At 36.7% G+C, this 23,875-nt stretch overlaps 2 protein-coding genes across 5 annotated transcripts; both read left to right on the top strand.

The window, feature by feature from the left end:
* The first annotated feature begins 221 nt into the window (after positions 1-221).
* On the top strand, positions 222-1,115 carry LOC115920407 (cannabinoid receptor 1-like). Its single transcript, XM_030976158.1, has one exon. It carries the CDS (start codon positions 222-224, stop codon positions 1,113-1,115), a length of 894 nt encoding a protein of 297 aa, XP_030832018.1.
* Positions 1,116-6,270: 5,155 nt separating this feature from the next.
* Positions 6,271-23,265, top strand: LOC582341 (DNA replication licensing factor mcm4-A). 4 transcript variants are annotated; one of them, XM_030975398.1, is made up of 18 exons: positions 6,271-6,367; positions 7,825-8,026; positions 8,478-8,648; positions 9,056-9,140; positions 9,972-10,050; positions 10,596-10,799; positions 11,323-11,557; positions 12,151-12,393; positions 13,440-13,671; positions 14,157-14,251; positions 14,822-14,924; positions 15,705-15,881; positions 16,339-16,432; positions 18,042-18,196; positions 18,959-19,076; positions 20,084-20,325; positions 20,814-21,024; positions 21,799-23,265. In XM_030975398.1, the coding sequence occupies exons 2-18, from the start codon at positions 7,834-7,836 to the stop codon at positions 21,889-21,891; spliced, it is 2,730 nt and encodes a 909-aa protein (XP_030831258.1). In that variant the 5' UTR covers positions 6,271-6,367; positions 7,825-7,833; the 3' UTR covers positions 21,892-23,265. The 4 variants fall into 4 exon arrangements, with proteins under 4 accessions (XP_030831258.1, XP_030831255.1, XP_030831256.1 ...); XM_030975395.1 differs by having other exon boundaries at positions 6,278-6,367; positions 7,816-8,026; XM_030975396.1 differs by having other exon boundaries at positions 6,293-6,401; positions 7,816-8,026.
* Positions 23,266-23,875: the final 610 nt, after the last annotated feature.

Here is a 23,875-nt window from a genome sequence, read left to right as displayed (position 1 = left end):
TGTAAGAAGAAATAACTTATCAAATCGAGAGTTGACTTATTCTACCGGTCGCCTGCAGAATGGAAGAGTTAAATATGACAACCAACGTGACCCAAAGCAACAATGTGGGCAATGCCATTGCTGATATTTGTAAAACTACCATCATTATCACTCTCTCAACAATATCAATTATTGGTCATTCTATCCACATACGAGCTATTCATCACGTGTCAAGCCTGGACATGAGTGGCGCCACCAAGCTGCTTTACAGAGCCTTGTCTGTGGCGGATATCCTGACCTGTACAGCACTCATTCTCTCTAGAAACATTATTAACTTGGTTCACAAAGCAACAGGGCACCGCAATGAGATCGTTTGTAAGCTGACTGGTTTGTTGATGACTTGTGCTCCAGGCACCAGTGCTATCTTCATCCTCCTGCTCAACGTTGATCGCTTCATCTATATAACAAGACCCCTCTTGTATCATTCCATAGTGACCAGACGAAAGACTGCCATTGGAATTGGCTTTGCCATTCCCTATGTCTCGGTATTTATAACTTTGTTTGCCTTTATCCACGACAAGGCTCTCTCCGTCATACGTCACCATGAGTCCATCTTCGTTTGCAAAGTGGCATTCTCTGAGCCCTCGTTCCTTCCCTACACCCTCCTCATGTTTTCATGTAACATGTGGCCGGTGGCAGTGATTCTTATTGTCATTTATTGCAAAATCATCATGATATCTCGCCAGCATGCAGCTAGAATCAACGCTCATCGACAGGTGTTGAAGATAGCCCATCAACCTAGAGGCAACAGCACCGCGTCAGGTGAGCAAGATGTGGTACGATCTGCGGCGCCAAACTTTGACTCGTCATTCGCGCGTTCCTTTCGACAAAACATCCGTACCCTCTGGACACCGTTGTTGATTACAGGATGCTACCTCCTATCATGGATACCATTCTCTGTTTTAGAGGTTTATATTGCTGTGACAAAATCAACTGACCTTCTTAATGGGAGTCTTTATATAACTGTTGCAAGTGCCGCGGCGTTGAACAGTAGTGCCAATCTTCTTGTTTATTACCTGTCCAGGAAAGACCTACGGCAGGCTGTCAAACGGGTTTTATGCAAACGAGAGAACTAATCAAGACAAACAGTGGCGTAGTTCCAAAAGAACACGGGGGTACTCCCACATAATCGAACGGGGAAAGGAGGGGATGGGGGGGGGGGTAGAAAAGTGGTAGAGATAGGATCAGTGGCTACGTATGTAGATTGGAGCCTCCCCCTCGGCCTCCATTATGTCAGTGTATCTTCAAAGGCTATAGGTCCAACCTGTCACTGAAAACTGTTAAAGTGCAAAGAGTATCTATTTGTTACATCTTTATGCTTATTTTTGATATCTTGAGTAAAGATAAGGCATTTGTGGTAATTTCTATTTAGAATTACTTTTTTTTAATCAGTAAAGTTACAAGCAAAATTTGGTGAGTTAAATTACCCCTCTTTTCTTTGTTTGAATGAATTGTAGGGGATCAAAATTAATTATGGAAAAGTTGATATTTGTGATAACTACCAGTATGTAACTGTGTAATTATTTTATTGGCCAAATTCTTTGTCGACATTATGGTGTCAATTAAATGAAAAATAGTAAACTTTCCTACATATTTACTGCTTTGTGACGTGGATCAAATTGTGCAATTAAGTGCTCGTTGTAGAATGTTTGCATATATGTATAATATTTATTCAAGTTCAACCATAGAACATTGTCATGATCAGCCGGATTACATTTTTATGATTCTTGAATCAAGTATTCCCAACTCTAATTTAAATACATGGATGACCAACACATAGTTATGTCTAGGGTTAGGATTAGGTTTTGGTATAATATTAAGGTTAGCTTTAGACAAGTGTTTGGAAATATTATAGCTTCTTTGGTGAGTCTTTGGTCAACCAACATTATTATTTTAAAAAATTAATATGAATTATAACCTACATTTACTCTAACTTCACATTTACATATTAATTGCTGTCTTCATGTAGACATTAATATTGCTTACTTATATACCGGTAGACTTAATCTGGAAGAACAAAAAAAGAAACCTGGGTAGCGTTTCATGAAACAATTAGTCGGCGGTTTTCACCAACTAATATCATGTTCACCGACAATTCTTTTGTCACCGACTATTTTCCAGGCCTGTGATTGGTCAAATTTAGCCGGCGCTGACTAAATTGGCGGTGAACATGATATTAGTCGGTGAAAACCACCGACTGATTGTTTCATGAAACGCCCCCCAGATTTGGAATATCTGTAATGTGTTCACTCAACAGTAATATGAATTCATTATTAAATTTTGGATGGCCGTCAATTGTTTCTTGTAGAAGACTATTCTTACTTTGTTCTACAAATCCATCAAGTTAAGTTGTGTTGTCTGGTACGGGGGTGTAGAAAGAAGGACTTTGGCAAAATCCAGAGAATCACCAAAAAGCAGCGAAGATCATGAGTGAAATTCAAAATTTGAACGAAACATGCGAATCCAAAATAATTCTAGCAGTAAAACAAATTATGAAAAACAAGAATCATCTACTCGTAAACAACTTCGTTCAATGAACTGTCGCACTCAATGGTTACTAAATTCCTTCATTCCTTTATCTATCCTCAAATACAATCGAAATGTTACCTACATTTTGCTTTCTAATTTCTGTAATTTTATGTTGCAAACTTTCCGGGCCATCCCGGTCACTCAAACACTTAAAATATTTAAATTCACTTATTTTGTTAAAACTTTTTTGAAAACTTACTGTATAACAATATTCTAAAAAATATATGATATATATTATGTATGTAAAGTTATTTTGATTCTTTGTATGTTTATAAAATGTGAGCACAACAAATTGAAATTGAAAGAATTGAAATTTTGACATTGCCTCTAGGTATGGAATTTTCAAACTTTCAAACATTATATCATTTAGGTAATATCAAAAAGAAGAGAGAGAGATGTAGCAAGACTATTTCTTCAACAGGTTTGGCAATGAGAAAGACGAACCAATACTAGGAAAAGAAAGAATTATCCTTAGATTTTAAATGTGCCACAAGAGTTTTACAAAAAGGTGTAAGACATTACTGTTTTCAACATTATAGACTTTTCACTTGATGCATACCTGTAAATCTGCTTTAATGGGCCTGGGGAAATGGTTACAATTTCAATTTCAATACTGTATTGTTCATTTGTATATCCCTTAGAAATCATGTTTGGAATTTGAAATACATCATTGTCATGTTCTCACATTATTTTATGTGTGACGCACAAGGCTTTTGAAATTAATTTAAAGTATTTTCGATCGTGTTCGATCGTGTTCGTTTCTTTTCACTGTCCCTGTCAAGAAAAATGCAACAAAATAGTATTATAGTTGCACATTAGTTGGGCGGAAAATTCCTTACAGTTTTTTTACCTCATGGAATGATCATGACAGTATAATTTATTCTTGATACAATATATCTTCAGATTCTTCACAGAACTTTATTGATCAATCTTAGTCTATGAATCTTTAGATTACTCATACAGTAAAGGAGATATAAACTTTATTGAGAATAAACTATACAGGTATTGTCACAATCATTTCATGAAAAGAGATAAGAAAGATTATTCACAATTTGTACTCAACAGTGTAGATCTTCACTCATATCATGTAAAAAAAAAAAAAAAAATTAACTCGATGTGATAATTATCTTGCCGTTCACAGTTTATATTACCACTAATTTTGTGTCGTAATCTAAAAGTGTATGTATACCTCAAATGGTTTTGCAATTTTGTGAAGGCCAAACAGAACCTTTTTTCTGTAAGCTATACATAAATAAAACCTGCAGTGTGCTATCACATGTAAATACTGTGCAAAAATACATCTTCTTCAGGTAAACTTGTTTATTTCACCGACTATATACGTGTAGTGTTGAGGATGATGATGATGATGTGATGATGGTGGCGGTTGAGGTGAAAATGATGGTGTTTGTACTTGTGATAATGATGATGGTGATGGTGATGGTGGTTATGGTGATGGTGGTTATGGTTATGGTGATGATGATGATGCGATTGTGGTGGTGGTACAGTAGTTGCAGTGAAGATGATGGTGTTGGTAGTTGTGATGATGATGATGGTGATGGTGATGATGATGATGGTGATGATGATGATGATGATGATGGTGATGATGATGATGATGGTGATGATAATGATGGTGATGGTGATGATGCTGTGGTGATCGATACTGTGTGTTTGAGGTGGTGGTACAGTAGTTGTAGTGAAGATGAAGGTGTTAGTACTTGTGTTAATGATGATGGTTATGATGATGATGATGATTGACACGGCCTTGTTTATATTTTGTCCATTGGTAACGATTCTCTTTCATGCGGACGATCTTTATTCTTGGACCAGCGCCCCTACTGATTTATAAAGTACAGGGGTTATAGTGAGCACTAGAAAAAAAAAAAGGATTAGAATAAAATGGCATCTTACAACTCCCCCCCCCCCCCTTTTGGATAAGAAAATTTGTGAATAAATTGGGAAAATGGGGGTAAAATGGGGAAGCAAAACAAAATTGGGGAAAAATAAATAAATCAGGAAACTGATTTTAATCGGGTAATTATCAGGCCTGAAAGTAGCTGTGGAAGTCTAACCTTTGACTGTATTGTGTAGTTGTGATCCTCTCCATTTCTGATTACACACCAAACACCCAGGGGGAACCCTCCCTCCGTCATGGATGGGCGTAGCCGCCACCTGACTCAGATCATCATTTTGAGACAGCATATTGACATTCTCCTGAAAAGTAATACAAAAAATGAACAAAGGCACACGAGATAAGACCTCTTATCTATCTTGTCAAGTCCTAGCTAGGATGAAAATTTGGTCCACCGGGGCAGGTAAAAAGTACCAGGTATATAGACCTATTAAATATTTTTTTGCAGGCTTCCTTTAAAGATACTATTACTAGACACTAATGTCCTAATCACAGACCCCAAAAATTAAAAGGTTAAATTTCAACTGCATTTGAAAGATAATACTATTTTAGAAATTTGCTTAAAACGAAAAGGCTTGAAAATGTCTTTTAATGGGAAATGATGAGCATTTTAAACAGTATGTAATTCTTGTTGCAACTATCGACTCCTTGAAGTTCTCATAGACTTGATAGAGTCTACTACCCAAGACTCATTAAGAGCAATAACTGGAACCATCCGCCAGGCTCAGCAGTCAATGCAACAGGTATAACCAACTTCAAGGAGGCTGCAAGTCTATACCCTCCATCAGAATGAAGCAGCCCCATGTTGGTTCTCACATAGATCTAAGCTTACTAGCTAGACCAAAAGCTTCAGTCTCTCTTTATCGTCGGTTGTTCCACTAAACTGCGCTACGTCTGGCTCCACTAAGTATGGGGAATGTCAACAAATGTCAGTTGTTGTTAAAGAATGACCGATCTACCACTACCAGTACCAGACGGTAACCTTTTACTTGCACTAGACTTCATATTTTACTGTAAATTAGTTGCTTTGACTTGTCCACAATTCATGACACAGTTACTCGCCTCACCTACCATCCCAGTATAGCTTCCTGAGTGAGCTGCCAAAGGGATTACCCAATCGAGTACCAAGTTTGAACAAGTAGATCTCCCGGCTCCCTGGCCCTGCTACTGTGCACTGCTACGCCCTCGTCCCTGACGGTCCCTCCACGCTAAACTACAGTCACACTTGCTTACTCACAGTCACAGATCTAGCTAGATCCCCTAGACTATTTATGATATTTTCATATCATTGAATATCTTACTTAGACTGACACATTATACAATATCCTTGTTCATTATCAAGTATAACTAGGCTTTACAAAGCTAGCATTCTTTGTTTTATTTACCTCGCCCCAAAACACCCTTGGAAGTTGGAGTCTTCTACACTAGCAGATAATAGTTGTCACTAGTTCTAGCTTCTGCCAGCACGTCACCGACACAAAGTTTTGTAATGTCATGATTACGCAATATGCGAAGTGCACGTGTTATGTGTGCGCGTGCAATGCAGTATGTGTGTGGCATACAATACAAATGAGATGGTGTGTGTGTGTGTGTCAACAACATTGGCGCGAAAGATTCACAATTTGTTATGTACATTTTTTCATTTAATTAAAATTTAGTTTAATAAAATTAATTATTGATAACTCATATTTATGAATATAACATTTAATTATTTTCTGTATTTAATTTTGATGATAAATTTGTTTATAAATACAAACAAAAGATTTAAAACATCATGAATACTGAATAGTTTTTGACTTACCTTCGCGGGTTATTTTGACACGTGATTGTCACAGCTGCCCAACTCCGCGAAAGTCTTTGTGCATTCAACAGTCGAAACCTGGCATTTTCGTGAGTAGTTTGTGCATAATTTATGTTTTGAAAGGTATTTGTTCACAGATGTGGTGCATTTCTTTCATATGTTTATTAAGGAATTATGTGTTGAACGCGCTGTAACCTCAATTGCGAAAAAATAGGGAAATTCGACATTTTAGTTGAATGTACACGGCTGATTCGATTGCCAAGTGTTTTTTAAATTTTAAAGGGACATGAATAATCACGATGGTCGTACACTGGAGGCCGGATCAGCGAGTAGGCCTAAAACAGAAGCTTGCAGTCAGTCTGTGGCTGTGTCCACCTCTTTAAATATGTAATTTTTTGCTTGAAGTTGAATTAATGAATATTGATTAGGCCTAGGTCTATTGTGGATTTCGTTTGATTCTGCCAAAATAATGTGATTGAATTTGATTGTCAGCAAGTTTGTTTTCATTCGTTCATGTTTGGGTCAAACTCAAGAGTCAAAGTTAATTGGGAGCTGGGAATTTTATAGGCCTATCTAGATCTAAACACAAGGTCACAAATTGTCATGATGATTGAGTTAAGAATCTGAGGTCTGTGATAAATTTTAATGTGTTTCGTCCTAACCATGCAGGGGCAGTAGGGGTGCTGGTCAGAGCATAAACAAGGATATCCTGTAAACGTAGACAACTTGCGTCCCAAAAAAATATCAGACTTTTGTGGACTTTTTTTTTCGGTGCTCTGTGGGTTTTGGGGTTCCCGACCGCGTGCTGGCGATGCGAAAAACGGATTCCACGTAAAATTAAGAGAATAACCCCAGTTAACTGGCAGTCTACTTTAGTTTTATGGGTTGTCCGTCTTCCCGAGGATTTATCGCTCAAAAGGTGAAAGTCTCTGTACAAAACAAAGTCGATGTGAAATGCATCAAGAAAATCGGGTCGGAAACCACTTTCCGCATCGCTAACGCCTGAAATCGGAAATATGAAACATCTGCGAAAATGCGGACGATCCTTATTTTTGCGGACGCATTTGTCTGCGCTTACGAGGACGATTCTTATTCTCAGACCAGCGCCCCTACTGCTAACCCAGCATTGAAAAAAGGGATTTTAAGTTAGGTGTCGAAAGCTGGTGTTGGTGTTATGAGAACACCAGCATGTACCAGCCACAACACTGAACTTGAAATGAGGCTGGTGTTGTGATTGACCTCAGAAAATATGACATATTTCTGGTAGGCAGTGTTTTCCCCTCATTTTTTCATTTCTTCTTCCAGGCCATGTCTGTGAACTTCTCTTCTCATTCGTCATGATTGATTCTTTCTTCCATCTTCAGCCTCGGGCTCCTCTTCAGTTCAGTTCTAATATGTTCTTCTCTCTTCATCCTTTCCTAAACTCTTCTTTAGTAGATTAAATTTCTGCTGTCTTTACCTTGCATTCTTCATTTATATTCTTAAGCACATTTTAACTTGTCCCTCTCTTTCTCCATTTCACTGTCTCTCCATTTAGGCATTACAGTTCTGAAAGATGTCGTCTCCTAGCAGCACAGTCGGTACTCCTAGTACAAGGAGCAAACGAGGGCGTGGCGATGAAAGTGCCAATGGTACCCCAAGCAAGCGAGGGCGTAGCAGTCAGAGTGACAGCCCCGAGCATCCAGTAACGCCCAGACGCTCCGGAAGATCCACAGCGAGTGGAACTCCCTCCAGTAAAGCTGGCACTCGTAAGTTGGTTTCATGTTCACACTTGAGTTGGTCTAGGGCGCATGAACTTATAAGAAAGATGGATCACATCCTTGTTTTATATCGCTATATTTTTTTCTTCAGAAACACAGATGTTTTAACCTAATTCAAGTCAGCTTAAATTAATATGTTGATCTTTTTTAAATTTTAGATTTTTTAAAATGCAATTCATTGGAGAAGTTCCAATTTTTTAACATTTTTTTTTTTAAGGGTGAGGGGAAGGGGTTTGAATTAGTACCAGAATGCTCCTGATTATTTCAAACTGTGATCGTAATTTAGATTCAAATTAGAGAATACTTTATGCTTTACTCAGGAATAAAAATAACACTGCCATCCTTGTTTAAATACAGCTTTCTTATATGAATTTTTGAAAGAAAGAAAATATTAGGAAATATGACCAAAAATATTGATATTTTGGTTTTTTTCTTGCAGCTCGTCGAAGCAACCGTGGTAGCACTGCAACTTCGCCCAAAGATAGGCCATTGGATTCCTCTCCAGGGGGTGAGCTGCCCCTTATGCCCTCCTCCCCTGCCTCAGGGGAGCCTGGACATGTTCACGATACATCCCTCCTCTTCTCCAGCCCTGGGGGTGGTGCTAGACCAGGTGAGACATGCACCATATGTTTCCTATCTAGATCAGATCACTCGATTGTGTAAACTAAATCCTTTTCAAATCATTTTGAAATGTGTTGCCAGCAAATGCTACATGCACAGTGTTTAAATTGTATAAAGTATTATCATTAAATACAATAAGTTTGTATCAGAGCCTTTTAACTGAAAAGTACTTCCCTAAAACAATTTTGCTTATTTTTAAAGGAAGCGATCAAACTTTTTCCAGTAAAATGAAACATTTAATATCTCTCTCTCCCCCCCCCCCCTCTCTCTCTCTTCCTTTCTCTCTCTCTGGTTTAGAGAAGGCAATGTTTAAGCAACATGTAGAAGAAAATATCTATATTGTCAGCAAAACTTGACTATTGATCAAATCCTATCCACATTTCTATTACCTTCTAGGAGTAAGTGAGCTTGATATGAGTTCTCCTTTGAACTATGGCACTCCGAGTTCATCCCGTCTTGGAAGCACACCAGGCCGCAGCGTGTATCCTTTCTGAAATTCCATCAGTCTTCAGGAGTTAACAATTTTGTTAAAGCTGTCGTGGCATTTCGAGTTCCATTTGTTAATAGAAAACAAAAAGTTCTGTAAAATGCTGTAACATAATTTCTTATTTTAACCAGCAATGAGAATGTTTTTCAATGTCCTATAGGACCTTTGCAGCCTTGAATTAACGAAGGCTTGTCAGACATACCAACTCTAGAGCAACCATCTTTGGGATATTTGTCCATGGGGTAGTTGTCATACACTGTTTGTCTGGGGATGATGGTTTAGGAGGGTAATTGTCTTGCAAGATGATTTTTTTCTTTCTGTGAGAAGAAAAACTTTAATAAATAAAAAAAAATTGTAAGTAAAGAGTCTATCTCACAGGAATCTTAGCCTGAAACTGGTATTTTCAATGCTTTAATTATGTAAAGGTAATGATGATAATTGGATTTTATTGCGCTTTTTTTCAGAGGATACAAGGCGCTGACCCCTCAATCTGTCAAAAAGATAAGAAGAATTGTAGAGGTATGATTTTTTAAGTCAAGTGAAGTACAATTTCTTAGAAATGCTGGGAGTTTCTTCCATAGGTATGGGGCAACAAATTGATTCCAGTCTGTTTTCAGAATTTATGGATGAGTAGGGAAGGAGCTGATGTAAATCAAAGTGAATATGATATTTTCTCCTGCTATTAAGAGTGCAAAGATGTATTGAGGAAGTTTGGTTGACAAAGCTTTTAAGAGTTTGAACAAGTATCCAGTATTTATTTCTGTCTGTAACTGTATGAGTTGTGTGATCTAGATGAATTGCATTCCTTGACTGCTGATTGTGCAGTGGTACACCCATTCGCCCAAGAAGTGATATCCGCAGTGACAGGAAGATTAGACAGGTCAACCTGGGCTCAGATCAGACGGTAAGAAAACAAAAGCACAGGGCTAGTTCACTCTTCAAGGAGTAAATCAGCGCACAAATGCCTGGGAAGCAGTCAAATAAAAGCCATCTAAATGTAAATGGCTTAATCTACTAACAATTTTAGACTCCTGTGATTATCTTCAAATACACTTGTATTGGTGGGAAGTTAGAAAACACCTATTATTTGCTTATTTGACTTGGGAACAAAATTTGAAATAGTTAAAATTTTGGTAATATTATTTACATTCCCAAGTGGCTACCAGTGAAAATCCTTAGAGACCCTTAGAAGGTTCAAAACGGGCTTTGGTTTTGAGTTTGGCTATCGTTAATTTATTAGTTGTACGTAATTTGAACAGAACTTCAGCATCATCTTGAATTTTTGTAATGTCATTGGTGTTTCGAAAAATGAATCGACCTTAGGATAGTTTCATCTTTGTGAGGTCGGATTTGTATTATAAATGTTTACCTTTTTTATTCTTTGTTAAACAGAATTACTTCATATTGTGAATTTCTTTCTGACCATCTTTTTCTATTTGTTTTGAATAGGGTGAGCCAGCTACAGAGCCTACTGGTGCAGTGACCAGTGACCAACCTGGCGGTCAGCAGATGGTCATCTGGGGAACCAATGTGGTCGTCACGGAAACCAAGGATAAATTTCAGCGCTTCGTGGAGCGTTTCATCGATCACGAGGCAGATCCATCAGAAGGCATCAATCCTCATGAACCACTGTACTTGCAGAAACTAGAAGAGGTACTTTAAAAAAATCTTCTCACTTTTATTGAGATGCACTCATTACTTATGTTGAAACAGGGAGGGGGAGGGGGGGGGGCTAATTTTTCAACAAAATGTATTTACAATTGCACTGTATCTTTTTTTAATCAGGCAGTTGGATTGTTGGAAATAGTTTGATCTAAACAGCAAGTTCTAGTTCATTTTGTAGCCTCCAGTCCAGTTATCTATGAAGAAAAGTTTTCTTTTGATTTTAAATTAATAATGATTTCTGTTCAAGATGTGGATTTCAAGGGAAATTGATTGGACTCTGCTCTGAATCGCTTTCATGCAGCAGAGTTTCCTCCTTTTCTTTTTATACCAGCCAAATGTCAAATTGAAAAGAAAAAAAAACATTTTCCTAATATATTGATATGCAGATAAGGGCTGTGGTGGTTTGAAAGATTCTCAATTAAATGTAAAGTGACATTTAGTGAAAAAGGATTTTTCGTAATATTTACCTTATCAAAATTGACCTTTGCATTCATTTTCTCGATACCATCAGATCCAGACTCTTGAGCTGCCATTCCTGAACGTGAACTGCAAGCACATGAAGGAGTTCGATACAGAGCTCTACAATCAGCTGGTGACCTATCCTCAGGAGGTCATTCAGATCTTCGACATGGCCGCCAACGAGATGTTCTTTGAGCGTTACCCTGATACCAACCTAGAACACCAGGTCCAGGTCCGGACTTACAATACAGAGAAGACCAAGAACATGAGGTCACTCAATCCTGAAGGTGGGTCCAAGAATGACAGAGTGATGTCTGATGTCGCTTAGATTACTCTGTTTTAAATTGTACACTTGTTTTTCAAATGTAATGTATATCCATGGGCAATTCAGTACTATAATTCTGTAACTGCGATGCATTATGATATCTGAATCATAAAGTCAAAATTCCTGTTTTTTTTAAAAACAAGTTTTAAGGCCCACAAGCTGTGTATATTGTAGAGAAAATTGGATAGAGACTATGGATTAAGGTGATAGGTATTGTTCTCAATACTCTTTGATCTTCAACAATGCTAGATTTAATGCACAATTTGAACCCTATGATTGCAACTTAGAAGTGTTCAATATCATCTTTCATGAAACAATAAATCTATGTGTACATATGCTTGTCTCAGTATTGTTAAATTGTCAGGCTGTTACAATTCATTTATACCATTTACAATAATTCATTTTGGTATAACTTCCCTGAGTAAGTGTTCCAAAAATTAAGAGAATAAACGGTTTATCGATTGGCAATAATAATACATTACAGTCATCTTTTTAGCTGTTTCTTTTGACACTGATAAATTGATATTAACCTATATGTTTGCTTGCCTCCTGTAGATATTGACCAGCTCATCACCATCACCGGTATGGTCATCCGTACCTCCCAGCTCATCCCTGAGATGCGGGAAGCCTTCTTCCGTTGCCATGTCTGCTCCTTCTCCCAGAGCGTAGAGATCGATCGTGGTCGCATCGGAGAGCCGGCCGTCTGTCGTAGCTGTCAGACCAAGTACAGCATGGCACTCATCCACAACAGGTCACAGTTCTCAGATAAGCAGATGGTCAAGCTGCAGGAATCACCAGGTAATTCAAGATTCCCTATTAAAGTGACTCGGTAACATTGCCCCAGATTCTGAAACAAAATCCTGGATTTAACTCATGCTGCAATGATAATTATAAACCTTTAGGTCATTCAGGAACCCCATGACTTTTACAAGCCGATCGCCTGTCTGATTATCAAGATATTTATGATTGGAAATAAAAATCAAATTTTGCATTTTCTAAACAGATTTCAAAGCACTTCAGTCTATTGGGGAAAACGAGGATTGTAAAACCGGTCACTCAAAGATTTTTTACTTTTTTGAGGCACTTCTTGATCATTTTGAAGCAGAATTTTTTTTAGGGCTTTAATATTACACCATATCGCAGACACTGATAAAACGTAGGGCTGTGCATCTCAGATTTAACATTGTTAAACGATGCCTTTAAGGGATTTTGATTGTAATATGGAGTTTTATCTTGAGGGGAGGGTTAGGATGAGTGAAGTCCTATGTTATGTCTTATAGGCATTGGAGGGAGGAACTTCGTCCTCTGTGAGATCAGGGGGGCATTTCATGAAACAATTATTCGGTGAAAACCACCGACTAATTGTTTCATGAAACGCCCCCCTGATGTGCACTGTCAGACTTAAAAGATGATTGTCAGGGCTTGTTGTTGTTATTTTGTTAGTGGATAAACAATGTTAATTAGGTTGAATTCAAATGGGTGATTCTCCAAAAACACATGGACAAAAAAGTAGTGTCCTACCATGAATATAACAAATCTCAAACTTTGCTGATGAGGCCCATTCGATGTAAGTTAAAAACCTTGGAGCTACTGTACTCAATATTTCAATATTTTTGGGTCAAATATATTTCAAAGAAATTTGAGAAAAGACTCTTTGGGGTATGCCCAAACTGTACATAGTTTCTCTATTGTTTGATCTACTCATCTACTATTTTCACCAATCTTTATGTAATTCTTAATCTCTATTTTCTGTTTTGCTAACTGAATGTTTAGTTACTTTTAGTAGTCTAGGCATATAAGAAACTTAGATCATAAGTATTTACTTCATCCTTTATTAATTTCAGATGACATGCCTGCTGGTCAGACTCCACACACGGTCGTCCTCTACGCTCACAATGACATTGTGGACTACGTGTCCCCCGGTGACAGGGTGTCTGTGACCGGTATCTACCGCGCCACGCCTCTTCGTGTTAACCCTCGTCAGAGTAACGTCAAGGCCGTCTATAAGACCTACATCGATGTCATCCAGTTCAGTAAGGATGACGCTGACAGACTCCATGAGAATGTGGATGATAAGTAAGTTATGTGGGTTAGTTTTTGCGTCATCTTAAAGTTTGTGTTGGAGACACTCTTCACCTAGTTAACCCCATAAGCCCTGAGTTGGAATCTTCTTTTTACAGAAGCTTTTGTTGGATATGCTGATTTAGAAACGAACTGTATTATCCCAGTAGGTAACATATGATAGATTCCATAAGTTTTGTGTCTTTGAACATCAAAGTGTCAGGTGGTTCAAGAGGGGTGATTTTAGTACTGGAGGTATACCCAGTCTGTCCACAAATTTCTGGAGGATCATGGTATATTCACCTTCAGGTTCTTGTTTCATTTCATTGTCTAAGTCTCATGGCTTTTATAGTCCTCCATCAAACTCAAGTCCTTCCAAGTTGTGTGCTGAATGCAGTACTTATAAAGAAACTGTCATAGAATTGATTAGTTAGTGAAAGTAAATGAATTGAATTAAATCTGCTGAAATTTAATCTTTTTTTTTTTTTCTTTCTTCTCAGTGATGGCAAACAGACTTTTACAGAGGAACGCAAGGAAGAGCTTATCAGTCTCTCCAAGACACCAGATATCTACAACAGACTTGCTAGAGCTCTGGGTAAGAAATTGTATTATTTCATTTGCAGGAAATTCAGCCCGCTTCAGGTGTGGATAACTAGCAAAAAAAAATTTATATAGTGTGTGATGCGTAGAAATTATTCATAATGATTAGAACACATCAGTGATATAGAAATTAATTAATTTCTGTATTGCCAAATTGTACACCAATCTGATGTTTCATTTTGTATTCCTACCTCAATATTTGAGGTTTTATGTGTGAAGAATATATGATTATTTTTAAAATTTTTAATTTGATTTTCATTGACTATTGTATTTTTATTGCTCCGTTACGAAGTACAATGAGGATGTAATGGCTTTGATAAATAATCTTTAAAAGACAAATTTCTTATCAATGCCATGATGAAACTCACTCTGACACCCCTTCTGAAGTTCTATCACAATGTTGATGAGTGAATCTGAGCATATAACTCTTGTTTAGACTTCGTTATACATCACTGCAAATATTCAGAAAACAGGTTTTGGTAGCAAAATATTGTTACCGAAGAAAATTCGCACATGTTAAGATTAGTCCGAACAAATATCTACTTCTAATTTTTCTATGTCACAGCACCCAGTATCTATGAAAATGAGGACATCAAGAAAGGAATCTTGTGCCAGCTGTTTGGATCATCTAAGAAAGATTTCTCAGAAGCAGGAAGGGGGAATTTCAGGTAAGTCTCTCAAAGAGTATCTTCCATATTTATATTTGACATTTCAAGCCAGAAGGGCAATGGGCAACCCATTAGCAACTAGAGATTTTGTAAAAATGGCCCTATTACTCACTGGAAGATGTTGCAATATTGCTCTCATTTTTACATTGTTCTGATGTGACAAATGTGCTATTTTTCTATGCAGAATCCTACTGTAGACATCGTAAGGATTACGCCCGTAGAACGTTATCATGATAGATCCCATAGAGGGGAACTATAGTGCGTTGAAAACGGACAAGCAGTTTCGGGCAGTTTAGTTGCTAATGGATTAATGTTTGACAAAAGGGAAGAATACGTCCATGTTCAGCATTACTGGTGCTTTTCTATTTAGCAAAATATGCATTGCACTCTCACTTGCATAAGACGTAATTAGAAGTAATTAGCTTATATATGCATAAAGATATCTGTGTTTTCTTGTGCATGAATTCTATCACATTTTAGATTAAAAGGGAAACATTAATATACTACCTCTAAGTTCTTCAGGCTGGTACTGGAATCATTGTTATTATAACAAACTTACTGATTACACCATCAAATTATTTACCTGTCAGACTTTCAACTACCAACTATGGCAAGCTTTGTTAGACAACAGACGGTGAAGACTACTAGACCGATAGTCTGAGAGAATCATATTTATTTTTTCTCTGTATGTTAAATGCAAATCAACAAAATAATATACACTCCAAGTCAAGAATTGTATGATTCATTGCGCATTTCCTTTGTGAATCGTTCCGACCCTAGATCGGACATCAACATCCTTCTCTGCGGAGACCCAGGTACCAGCAAGTCACAGCTGCTACAATACGTGCATAATCTGGTCCCTAGAGGGCAGTATACATCAGGCAAGGGATCCAGCGCTGTTGGTCTGACAGCTTACATCACCAAGGATCCAGAGACGAGACAGCTGGTTCTACAGACGTAAGCAAGCAATTCTTGTTTGTTTTGATTGAAAATGTCGGATCCTAAGACCAGAGGTCGCTCATTTGGTATCAAAGCTTGAACCTGATTTTGTGAACAAACTTACTTGGTATGAATGACTTTCGATTTTAATAAATTTGTCATTTATAAGGTAAAATCAAAGTCAATATACTTCCGTTTTGTGATATCTAAAATATCTGGATGGATAATACTTCCCTTAAATTTTTGATGCATAACAAGTCATCTTTTAATTACATTAAAGTGTTGCATAGGAACAATTTTACTAACTCCCTTTGTTACCTTGTTGATAATCTGGTGAATAATGCAGAAAATGATGACAGACGATAAAAAATGCTTGTCTGTATCTTCACTGGGCCTCCCACTGTAGTACAGAAGAATTTATTTGGTCACATTATTAGGGGCACTAAACATTTCTATTTTGTTCATTTGATGACAGTGGAGCCCTGGTATTGAGTGACAATGGAATCTGTTGCATTGATGAGTTTGACAAGATGAATGACAGTACACGATCTGTTCTACATGAAGTTATGGTAAGCACAAAATCTAAAATTTCCTTTATTGTTTCAGCATCATGCACTCTTTTTTCCTTTTTCGATATGTATGTGGTCATAATAATGTTCATTTGTAGTAAATGGCTCATGTTTAATTACCTAAATGGTGCCAATAAATGTTTTGCTATCTTCTTTCTTAAACTTTTTTTGGAGATATCATGTTGCCATTGTGAACATTTGATTGTAGATGGAATGTCTGTAATGGCACTAATGTGTTTTGGGAAGGCATTGTTTTACATACCCGGGAGAACAATGAGGAATTCATAGCAATGCCCTCATTCCATCCTTTGTAAAGGAATAGTAAAGAAAGGTTGAGTTCTGGGGAGAGGTGAAAATAATTTGTCAGCGTTATCATTGTATTATGCAAGTGTGGAAGAACATCAGATACAAAATGTTCCTGGAAAGCATGGCTCTCCAAATGCCTTAAAGGTAATGACCAGTTATGGGCAATTCCACGGTAACGGAAGGACACTCAGACAAGATTTTTGAACTTCAGGTTCATACTAAAAGAACTGTTTTATTAGTATAAGATGTGAAACAGTACAGATATAATACCTATATAAGTGCCTTTAATTCTCCCCAAAAAAATTGTCATTATAGTTAAGTAGTTTAAGAATGTGCATATTAATTATCTCGGTAACGGAAGGACATAAAAATGGACATGGTTTTTCCAGTTAATTAGTGTTTATCCAAACTTTGTGAAGTTGATGAAGCTTTCCACTTGACTGAAACACATTTTGTTCCCCATAGTTTAATACATACTAATAAAACATTTCTTTTAGTATGAACCTGAAGTTCAAAAATCTTGTCTGAGTGTCCTTCCGTTACCGTGGAATTGCCCTTATGGTCATGCGATTGCATTGTGAAAGAAACGTTGTGGAATCAATCAGAAAAGGTTGATCATCTAGCATCTAGCATCTGCAAGGTTCTGGAATCATCAAAATGATAAGAAATTTGGCCCGTTCTTCGTAAAGTTACAAGCACTATACACAGAAAGATGTATATGGGACTACCCTATATCTCTCACAGACCATGAGAGAAACAAATTTACCAAATATATGAATTAGTAGGCGGTTTCCCGGCAAATTTTTTATCATCATGTATTAGTCAAAACATATTCTTTCACATGATTGGTAATGAGAGCTTCCATTTCATTTTTTGAAATTGGGGCGTTTCCAATACTGGTCTTTACCTTTAATATTCTAAATATGGTATGTATCATAAAAATCGTGACAGATTTTTATGCCACATGTTTGTGTAATCCCATATTCATCTTTCTGTGTACAGTGCTTGTTACTGTTACCAAGACTGGACCAAATCTCATCATTTTTATAATTCCAGAACCTTGCAATACCACCAATACTTATATGCTACATGATCAACTTTTGCTGATTGATTCCACACCATTTCTTTCACAATGCAATCACATGACCAGAACTCAATTTTATCTTTATTTAAGAGTAGAAATGATGCAGGCATTGTGTGCATGCTGGAATATCAAGGACTAGTCAAGTCAAAATAGAGGATGAAGCTTTGATTCACAGCATGATATAATTATCAATTATTTTTTATCATTCTTGTGTCACAGGAACAACAAACACTGTCCATTGCCAAAGCTGGCATCATCTGTTCTCTGAATGCTCGTACGTCCATTCTGGCTGCAGCTAACCCTGTAGACTCACAGTGGAACCCCAAGAAGACCATCATTGATAACATCCAGCTTCCTCACACACTTCTTTCAAGGTGAGAGAGAGTACAGTCTGAAAATCTTTCCTTTCGAGCCCCACTGCACTACTTGTAGCTACTTGCGCCCTCTATATAGCAAACAATGTCTAATCGGTGACCATTGATCCCCCATGATCCCCTTTTTCTTATGTTAATTGAGAGCTGATTTAATGAGGTAACCACTTGTCAGTGACCACACAGGGGAGGTCTAATTCCTCCTGCCAAACTTGTGCAGTGGGGCTTAAATCAACTGATTTCTAGCTTTTATTGAGATGAGGATGATTAGTTTACAGGGATTTATTTATTTTTGCATCTAGGGAAATGTAGGAAAATAATAAATTCCAGAATTAGTATGCAATCCACCACACAGCCTCCTGTACACTTATTGTAAAAGATTAGTAATTTGGGTTTTTATCTAACTCTCATGAAAAGTACAAGAACAAAGAAAAGAAGGAATTAAAAAAAAAATATTTCCAAAACTGATCAGTTCCTTTGCAGTACTTTTAATTAATGCTGTCATTTCATACTGTTGAGAGACCAACTTTGTGTATTTTAAGATATTTGTCAATTTAGTTATTTCATAGCAATATACTTAAAACACATATTGCTTCATAATACACAATTTACTAGTCATGTAAATGTTTCAAATAACAATCCTTGAAAATTCCCCATTACATGCCTGTGCATGTATTAGGATGTAAAGTGTTTGAATGTGATACAATACCATACCTTAATGTAACAGTTTGGAGTACCATACTTTGACCTTTACCTTTGTATTAGGTTTGACCTCATCTTCTTGATGCTGGATCCTCAGGATGAGATCTTTGATCGTCGCCTTGCCAACCATCTTGTTTCACTTTATCACCAAGGCACTCAGGAAACAGATGAAGAATTCATGGTGAGAAAATAATTGAACTTTATACCGAGTGTCATAGAATTCCTCAAGCTTTTTTGGTTTGTTGTATCGAGTTGATTGATGTCATACTGTGTGAAATGTTAATGGTATTTGAGATTAAAATATTTGATATTTGTCAACAACGAAATGGTCAAAAAAGTATTAATCAAAAATTGTTGAATGATGTGAAATTTAAGATAAAAACATACTTTTGTAGAATATTGTTTGCAAACACATATTAATCAAGATGAAAATTGTGCACACTTGGTGTTGCAGTGTCATTGAACTTTGCTGGTTTAAGAGAGAAATAGGTCATGCAACTTTTTCCAGTATCTTTGATTGTCAGGTTGTATATTACACAGGAAATGCTTTAGAGTAATTAACACAAGCAAGTGTGTAACAGACAACTTGAGAGTGTGTAATTGTAGGGTTTAAGAAATCTACACGAAATCAACAAGGTATGAATTTCACAGCCAAAATTTGTAAACAAGAAGGAATGTGTAATTTACAATCGATCTATAGGTAGAAACTGAAGCCCTCTGTAGTTTTGATTACACCATTTCTATTGCCCATTTATTTAAAGCGAGGTCTTCTTAAATCTTAAATTAAATTATGTTATATAAGCAGTTACTTTTTCACGTTCTTAACAAATCATGGCACTATAATTTCACTACCATGTCAAAAACTGATATACGCAATCTGTAACATTGTGCAATACAGTTGAATTTATATGACATATAGACTGAGAATATAAACCAGTGGCATAAATCCAGATATCTGAATTTCTACTAATGATGTTTGAAATCTAAATGCAAATGCAAAGGCACAATCGGTACAAAAAAAAAGTTGGTTTTGTTTTTGTTTGTAGTTCGATAGAGAATCAAATGTATCTCTCTAAATTATATAAATTCTCTTTTATTAATTGATAAATTTAATATTCAACCTGTCAATAATAAATACTTTTCTCTAGATTTCACCATTCTCTATTATTACATTTCTAATAAACACAGGACATGAGCCTTCTCAGGGACTACATTTCCTACGCGCGTACCTACGTCCATCCTAACCTGGGTGATGAGGCTAGCCAGCTCCTGATCCAAGCCTACGTAGAGATGAGGAAGATCGGCAGTGCTAAAGGGATGGTGTCTGCGTATCCAAGGCAACTAGAATCACTGATCAGATTGTCAGAGGCTCACGCTCGCATGAGGTTCTCCAAGGAGGTGGAGAAGGAGGATGTACATGAAGGCAAGAGGTAAAAACATTTAGGTCAATAATATTTTTTGCCATTCAATAATATCACTTGTATTTCCAAAATATTGAGATAAGTATTTCAAAACTGTTAAAAAATGAAGCAGTATATGTTCAAACATTTGGGGTAAGGATAGATTATGGAGAATATAAAATATGAATATAAATATGGTTGAAATGACATACCAAAAATGTAGGTCTACTCAGTAAAATTTGTTATTAGGTGTGCATGTTCAACAGTTTAGATACTTCATAGACTTGATATATTCACAAAGATCAGATATTTTCTTTTCCCTCTGTCATTTATCTCTGTGCATTTTGATGAAGTAGGGAAATGAAATTCAAGATCATGCACATCTCTTGGAAGAAAATACATTTTCAGCTTTTACATATGTGTATTTGAAGTTCCCATTCTAATATCCTAAAACAAACAATTAACAGCGGATGAATTATCCATCTTTTTCCCTATTTTGTATTTTTATATAAAAATAGGCTACACTACGAGGCCTTGAAACAGGCTGCCTTTGATCCACGAGACGGAACCATCAACATTGACATCCTAGCGACTGGCGTTAGCAACACGGCACGCAAGCAGCAGCAGGAATGTGGTAGTGCTCTTAAGAAACATATCGAGGCTAAGGGCAAGGTCGTGATGCTCAAGTATCATCAGCTCTATGAGGAGTTCAGACAGTCCTCGGATCTGGTAAGAGTCACATTTCTTGGCTTACCATCTATATAGTTCTATACCCCAAATGGTGCAATACGCTCTTGGACATACACCTCATTGGTCTTACATCCCTTTGGTCTAGTACACCATTGGTCCTACATATCATTTGACCTACAGCACATTGTTCCTACATCCTTTAGGTCCAAATTCCATTGGTCCTACATATCATTTTGCTTACAGTACATTGCTCCTGCATCCTTTAGGTCCAAATTGCATTGGTCCTACATATCATTTGGCTTACAGTACACTGTTCCTGCATGCTATAGGTTCAATACATACCCCATTGATCCGACATACAATCTGTCCTTCATCATATTACTCCTATAACTCATTGGTTCTACAGAGTATTGGTCCTATACTTTGTTGGTCCTATGTGTCATTGGTCCTACATTCCTTTGTTTTAATGAAACCTAACCTTAATATGAAGTAGGATCAATGCATTAGGAATTGTAGGGGCAACTTAACCATCTTGGAAACCTAACACTATCACAAACAGCTTTGCACCCTGAAAATATTAAGTGCTTTACCGTTGAAAGTTAATTGCTGTTATCATTATACCCTGTGGCAGTGTGCTAATAGGATTTTGTTTACATATTTGTACTTCACAATGGGAGTACCCTTCAAGTTTTTGCCTCCAATATATTTCTGAATATCAACAGTTATGAATGATGATTTCTTATCAATCTTGTATTGGACTTGTATCAATCTGACATTTTTTTCTCAAATTTTTACCCCTTATTTTATTTTCAGCCAATCACGAGAGACATGTTCGATGGAGCTCTGAGAATTCTCCAGGACCAGGACTTCTGTATCAAGACCAACAAAACCATCAGGATCATCTAAAAACTTAATCGATGGACCTTACGGATCCTTTATTTGCTCAGGACCAGGACCTCCGTAATGATCTGGACTTCCGTATCAGGACCTTAAGAATCATGTGAAATTATTTCAGAAGTTCTCTGCTATCCTTTCAGATATTGAGACTAAGCAAGTTCTATTTAGTCCAATCAAAGAGTCTAAAAACTCTTTGTAGATCTCAAAGACACTCTCATTGTTTTCATATTCCTCAATTAAGACATCTGTAGCGACATGTATTTGTGTGAGTATATGCTTAGATTGTAGGCTGTTAGGGGAATGGAGCTGCTAAACAAAAGCTGTATTGATACTAAAGTAATGCTTAAGATAATAACTTTTAAGTTTCAAGTTATTTCAAGTTTCTCTATACTCCCAAAGTGGTCAGGAGAAAACATCGCTCAGTAAAAAAAGTTCAGTAGCCTTGGATCAGAGATGTTGTTTGTTCCAAGAAAGGCAATTAATTCTCATTACCAAGCCCCTTGGATAGGACTATGAGCCATAGGTCATCTGGTTATCTTCTATCATACACTTTCTTTATTATTAGTCAACTAAATTGAACATTAAAATCAAATTAGGAATCAACACCTGTCAATGATTAATTTATGTAATATATTGATATCCTTGTGTAATTTAGAACCTTTATACAAATGTTTGTATAGATTATGATTTGTATTCTTATTTGTTATCCCTTTGGTAGACTAACAAATGGTTTGTTATCAAAGATATTTCTTTTTTGCCAAGGATTTTGGAATACAGTATATATGGCATGAAGTTTGCAGTTTTATATATGGAATAGCTGCTTTTATTTATTTTGAAGCATTTTTTGTGAAAATTAAACATGACTATTTTGGTTTCAAGTCAAAGCTTGCATATGCTTTGTTGGAGAAAGTGCCTTAAAGGTTGCATAAAAGTCTTCATTGTACAGTCACTGTAATGAATATGTTTTTTTTATTATTTTCAAAAAGCTCATATATCTGTAATATAAATTTGTTAATATTAGTTGAGAATTTGATTGTGCTGGATATTGTATACCGGTAGCCTGCTTGGAGCCAGAAGTGCTCTACATTGTTCTGTACATAAAATGCATTCCTGTGGTATTTCAGCCTAAACAGGACACATTATTTGTTTGGAGCTACATCAAACTTTGTGTTAAAATATACAAGTTACAACCCTTCTGGGTCCAGACAGTATGTAGTTATCAATTGTGATTGTTTCATACCATGTGTATAAATGTGTATATAGAATGTTAACAATAATTGATTTGATAAGTGCTGTGACTTCCATGGATTGGTATACTCATATTAAATATAGCGGTACAAGATGTACATAAACATTGATGCTGGTTTATGAGTGACTTAAAATAAAACAAGTTGATGTCAATGTTGGTTTTTGCATTTGGATGACAATAAATGAACATAAACGAAGCTAATACAAGGGAATTGAATATGGTTCCTTCTTGACATACAAGAAAAGGTAGCAAACAAATCTTTAAAGGAAGTACGAGTGATTTGGCAGGAGAGAGGAAGATATAGAGAAGGGTGAAGAACTGCATGAGAGTGGCAGGGCAAAGAAAGAGAGAAAACAATAGGACATTTATTGAGATTAGGCATAACTGAGAAATGGCCAGGAGAGAGAGAGAGAAAGACATAAAGAGAAACGGAGGGGAAGCTTGGGCCATAGTACTGGGTAGAACATTTGTTGGGAATGGGAGATTGAGAGACGAATAGGTTAAAGGGAGATGGAGGCAGAGATAAAGAGGGGCCAATTATAAGAAAGCAACGATAAAAAAGGGAAGTTTAAAAATATAATAAATCAACCGATGGAAAAAATAGAAGGTAAGCAGTGCCAGTGGGAGAGAGAAAGGAATAACGATTGGGAGCTCAAGACAAATAGAAAAATGGTAAGAGGGAAAACGAAAGGAAAAGAAACCGATTCTAAATAGCTAGTCCGGGGAGAGGATATCCACCAGCAC

Source organism: Strongylocentrotus purpuratus, unplaced genomic scaffold, assembly GCF_000002235.5.
Source record: "Strongylocentrotus purpuratus isolate Spur 01 unplaced genomic scaffold, Spur_5.0 spur5_scaffold_8, whole genome shotgun sequence".
Taxonomy (NCBI): domain Eukaryota; kingdom Metazoa; phylum Echinodermata; class Echinoidea; order Camarodonta; family Strongylocentrotidae; genus Strongylocentrotus; species Strongylocentrotus purpuratus.
This window is presented reverse-complemented; position numbering and strand designations above follow the sequence as displayed.

Excerpts from the sequence above, each read along its gene's own strand:
- LOC582341 (XM_030975398.1), top strand. The coding sequence starts at position 7,834 with ATGTCGTCTCCTAGCAGCACAGTCGGTACTCCTAGTACAAGGAGCAAA. Across the intron at positions 9,141-9,971 it reads AGCACACCAGGCCGCAGCGT|TGGTACACCCATTCGCCCAA; the intron begins GTATCCTTTCTG and ends CTGATTGTGCAG. Across the intron at positions 16,433-18,041 it reads CTGTTCTACATGAAGTTATG|GAACAACAAACACTGTCCAT; the intron begins GTAAGCACAAAA and ends CTTGTGTCACAG.
- LOC115920407 (XM_030976158.1), top strand. The coding sequence starts at position 222 with ATGAGTGGCGCCACCAAGCTGCTTTACAGAGCCTTGTCTGTGGCGGAT.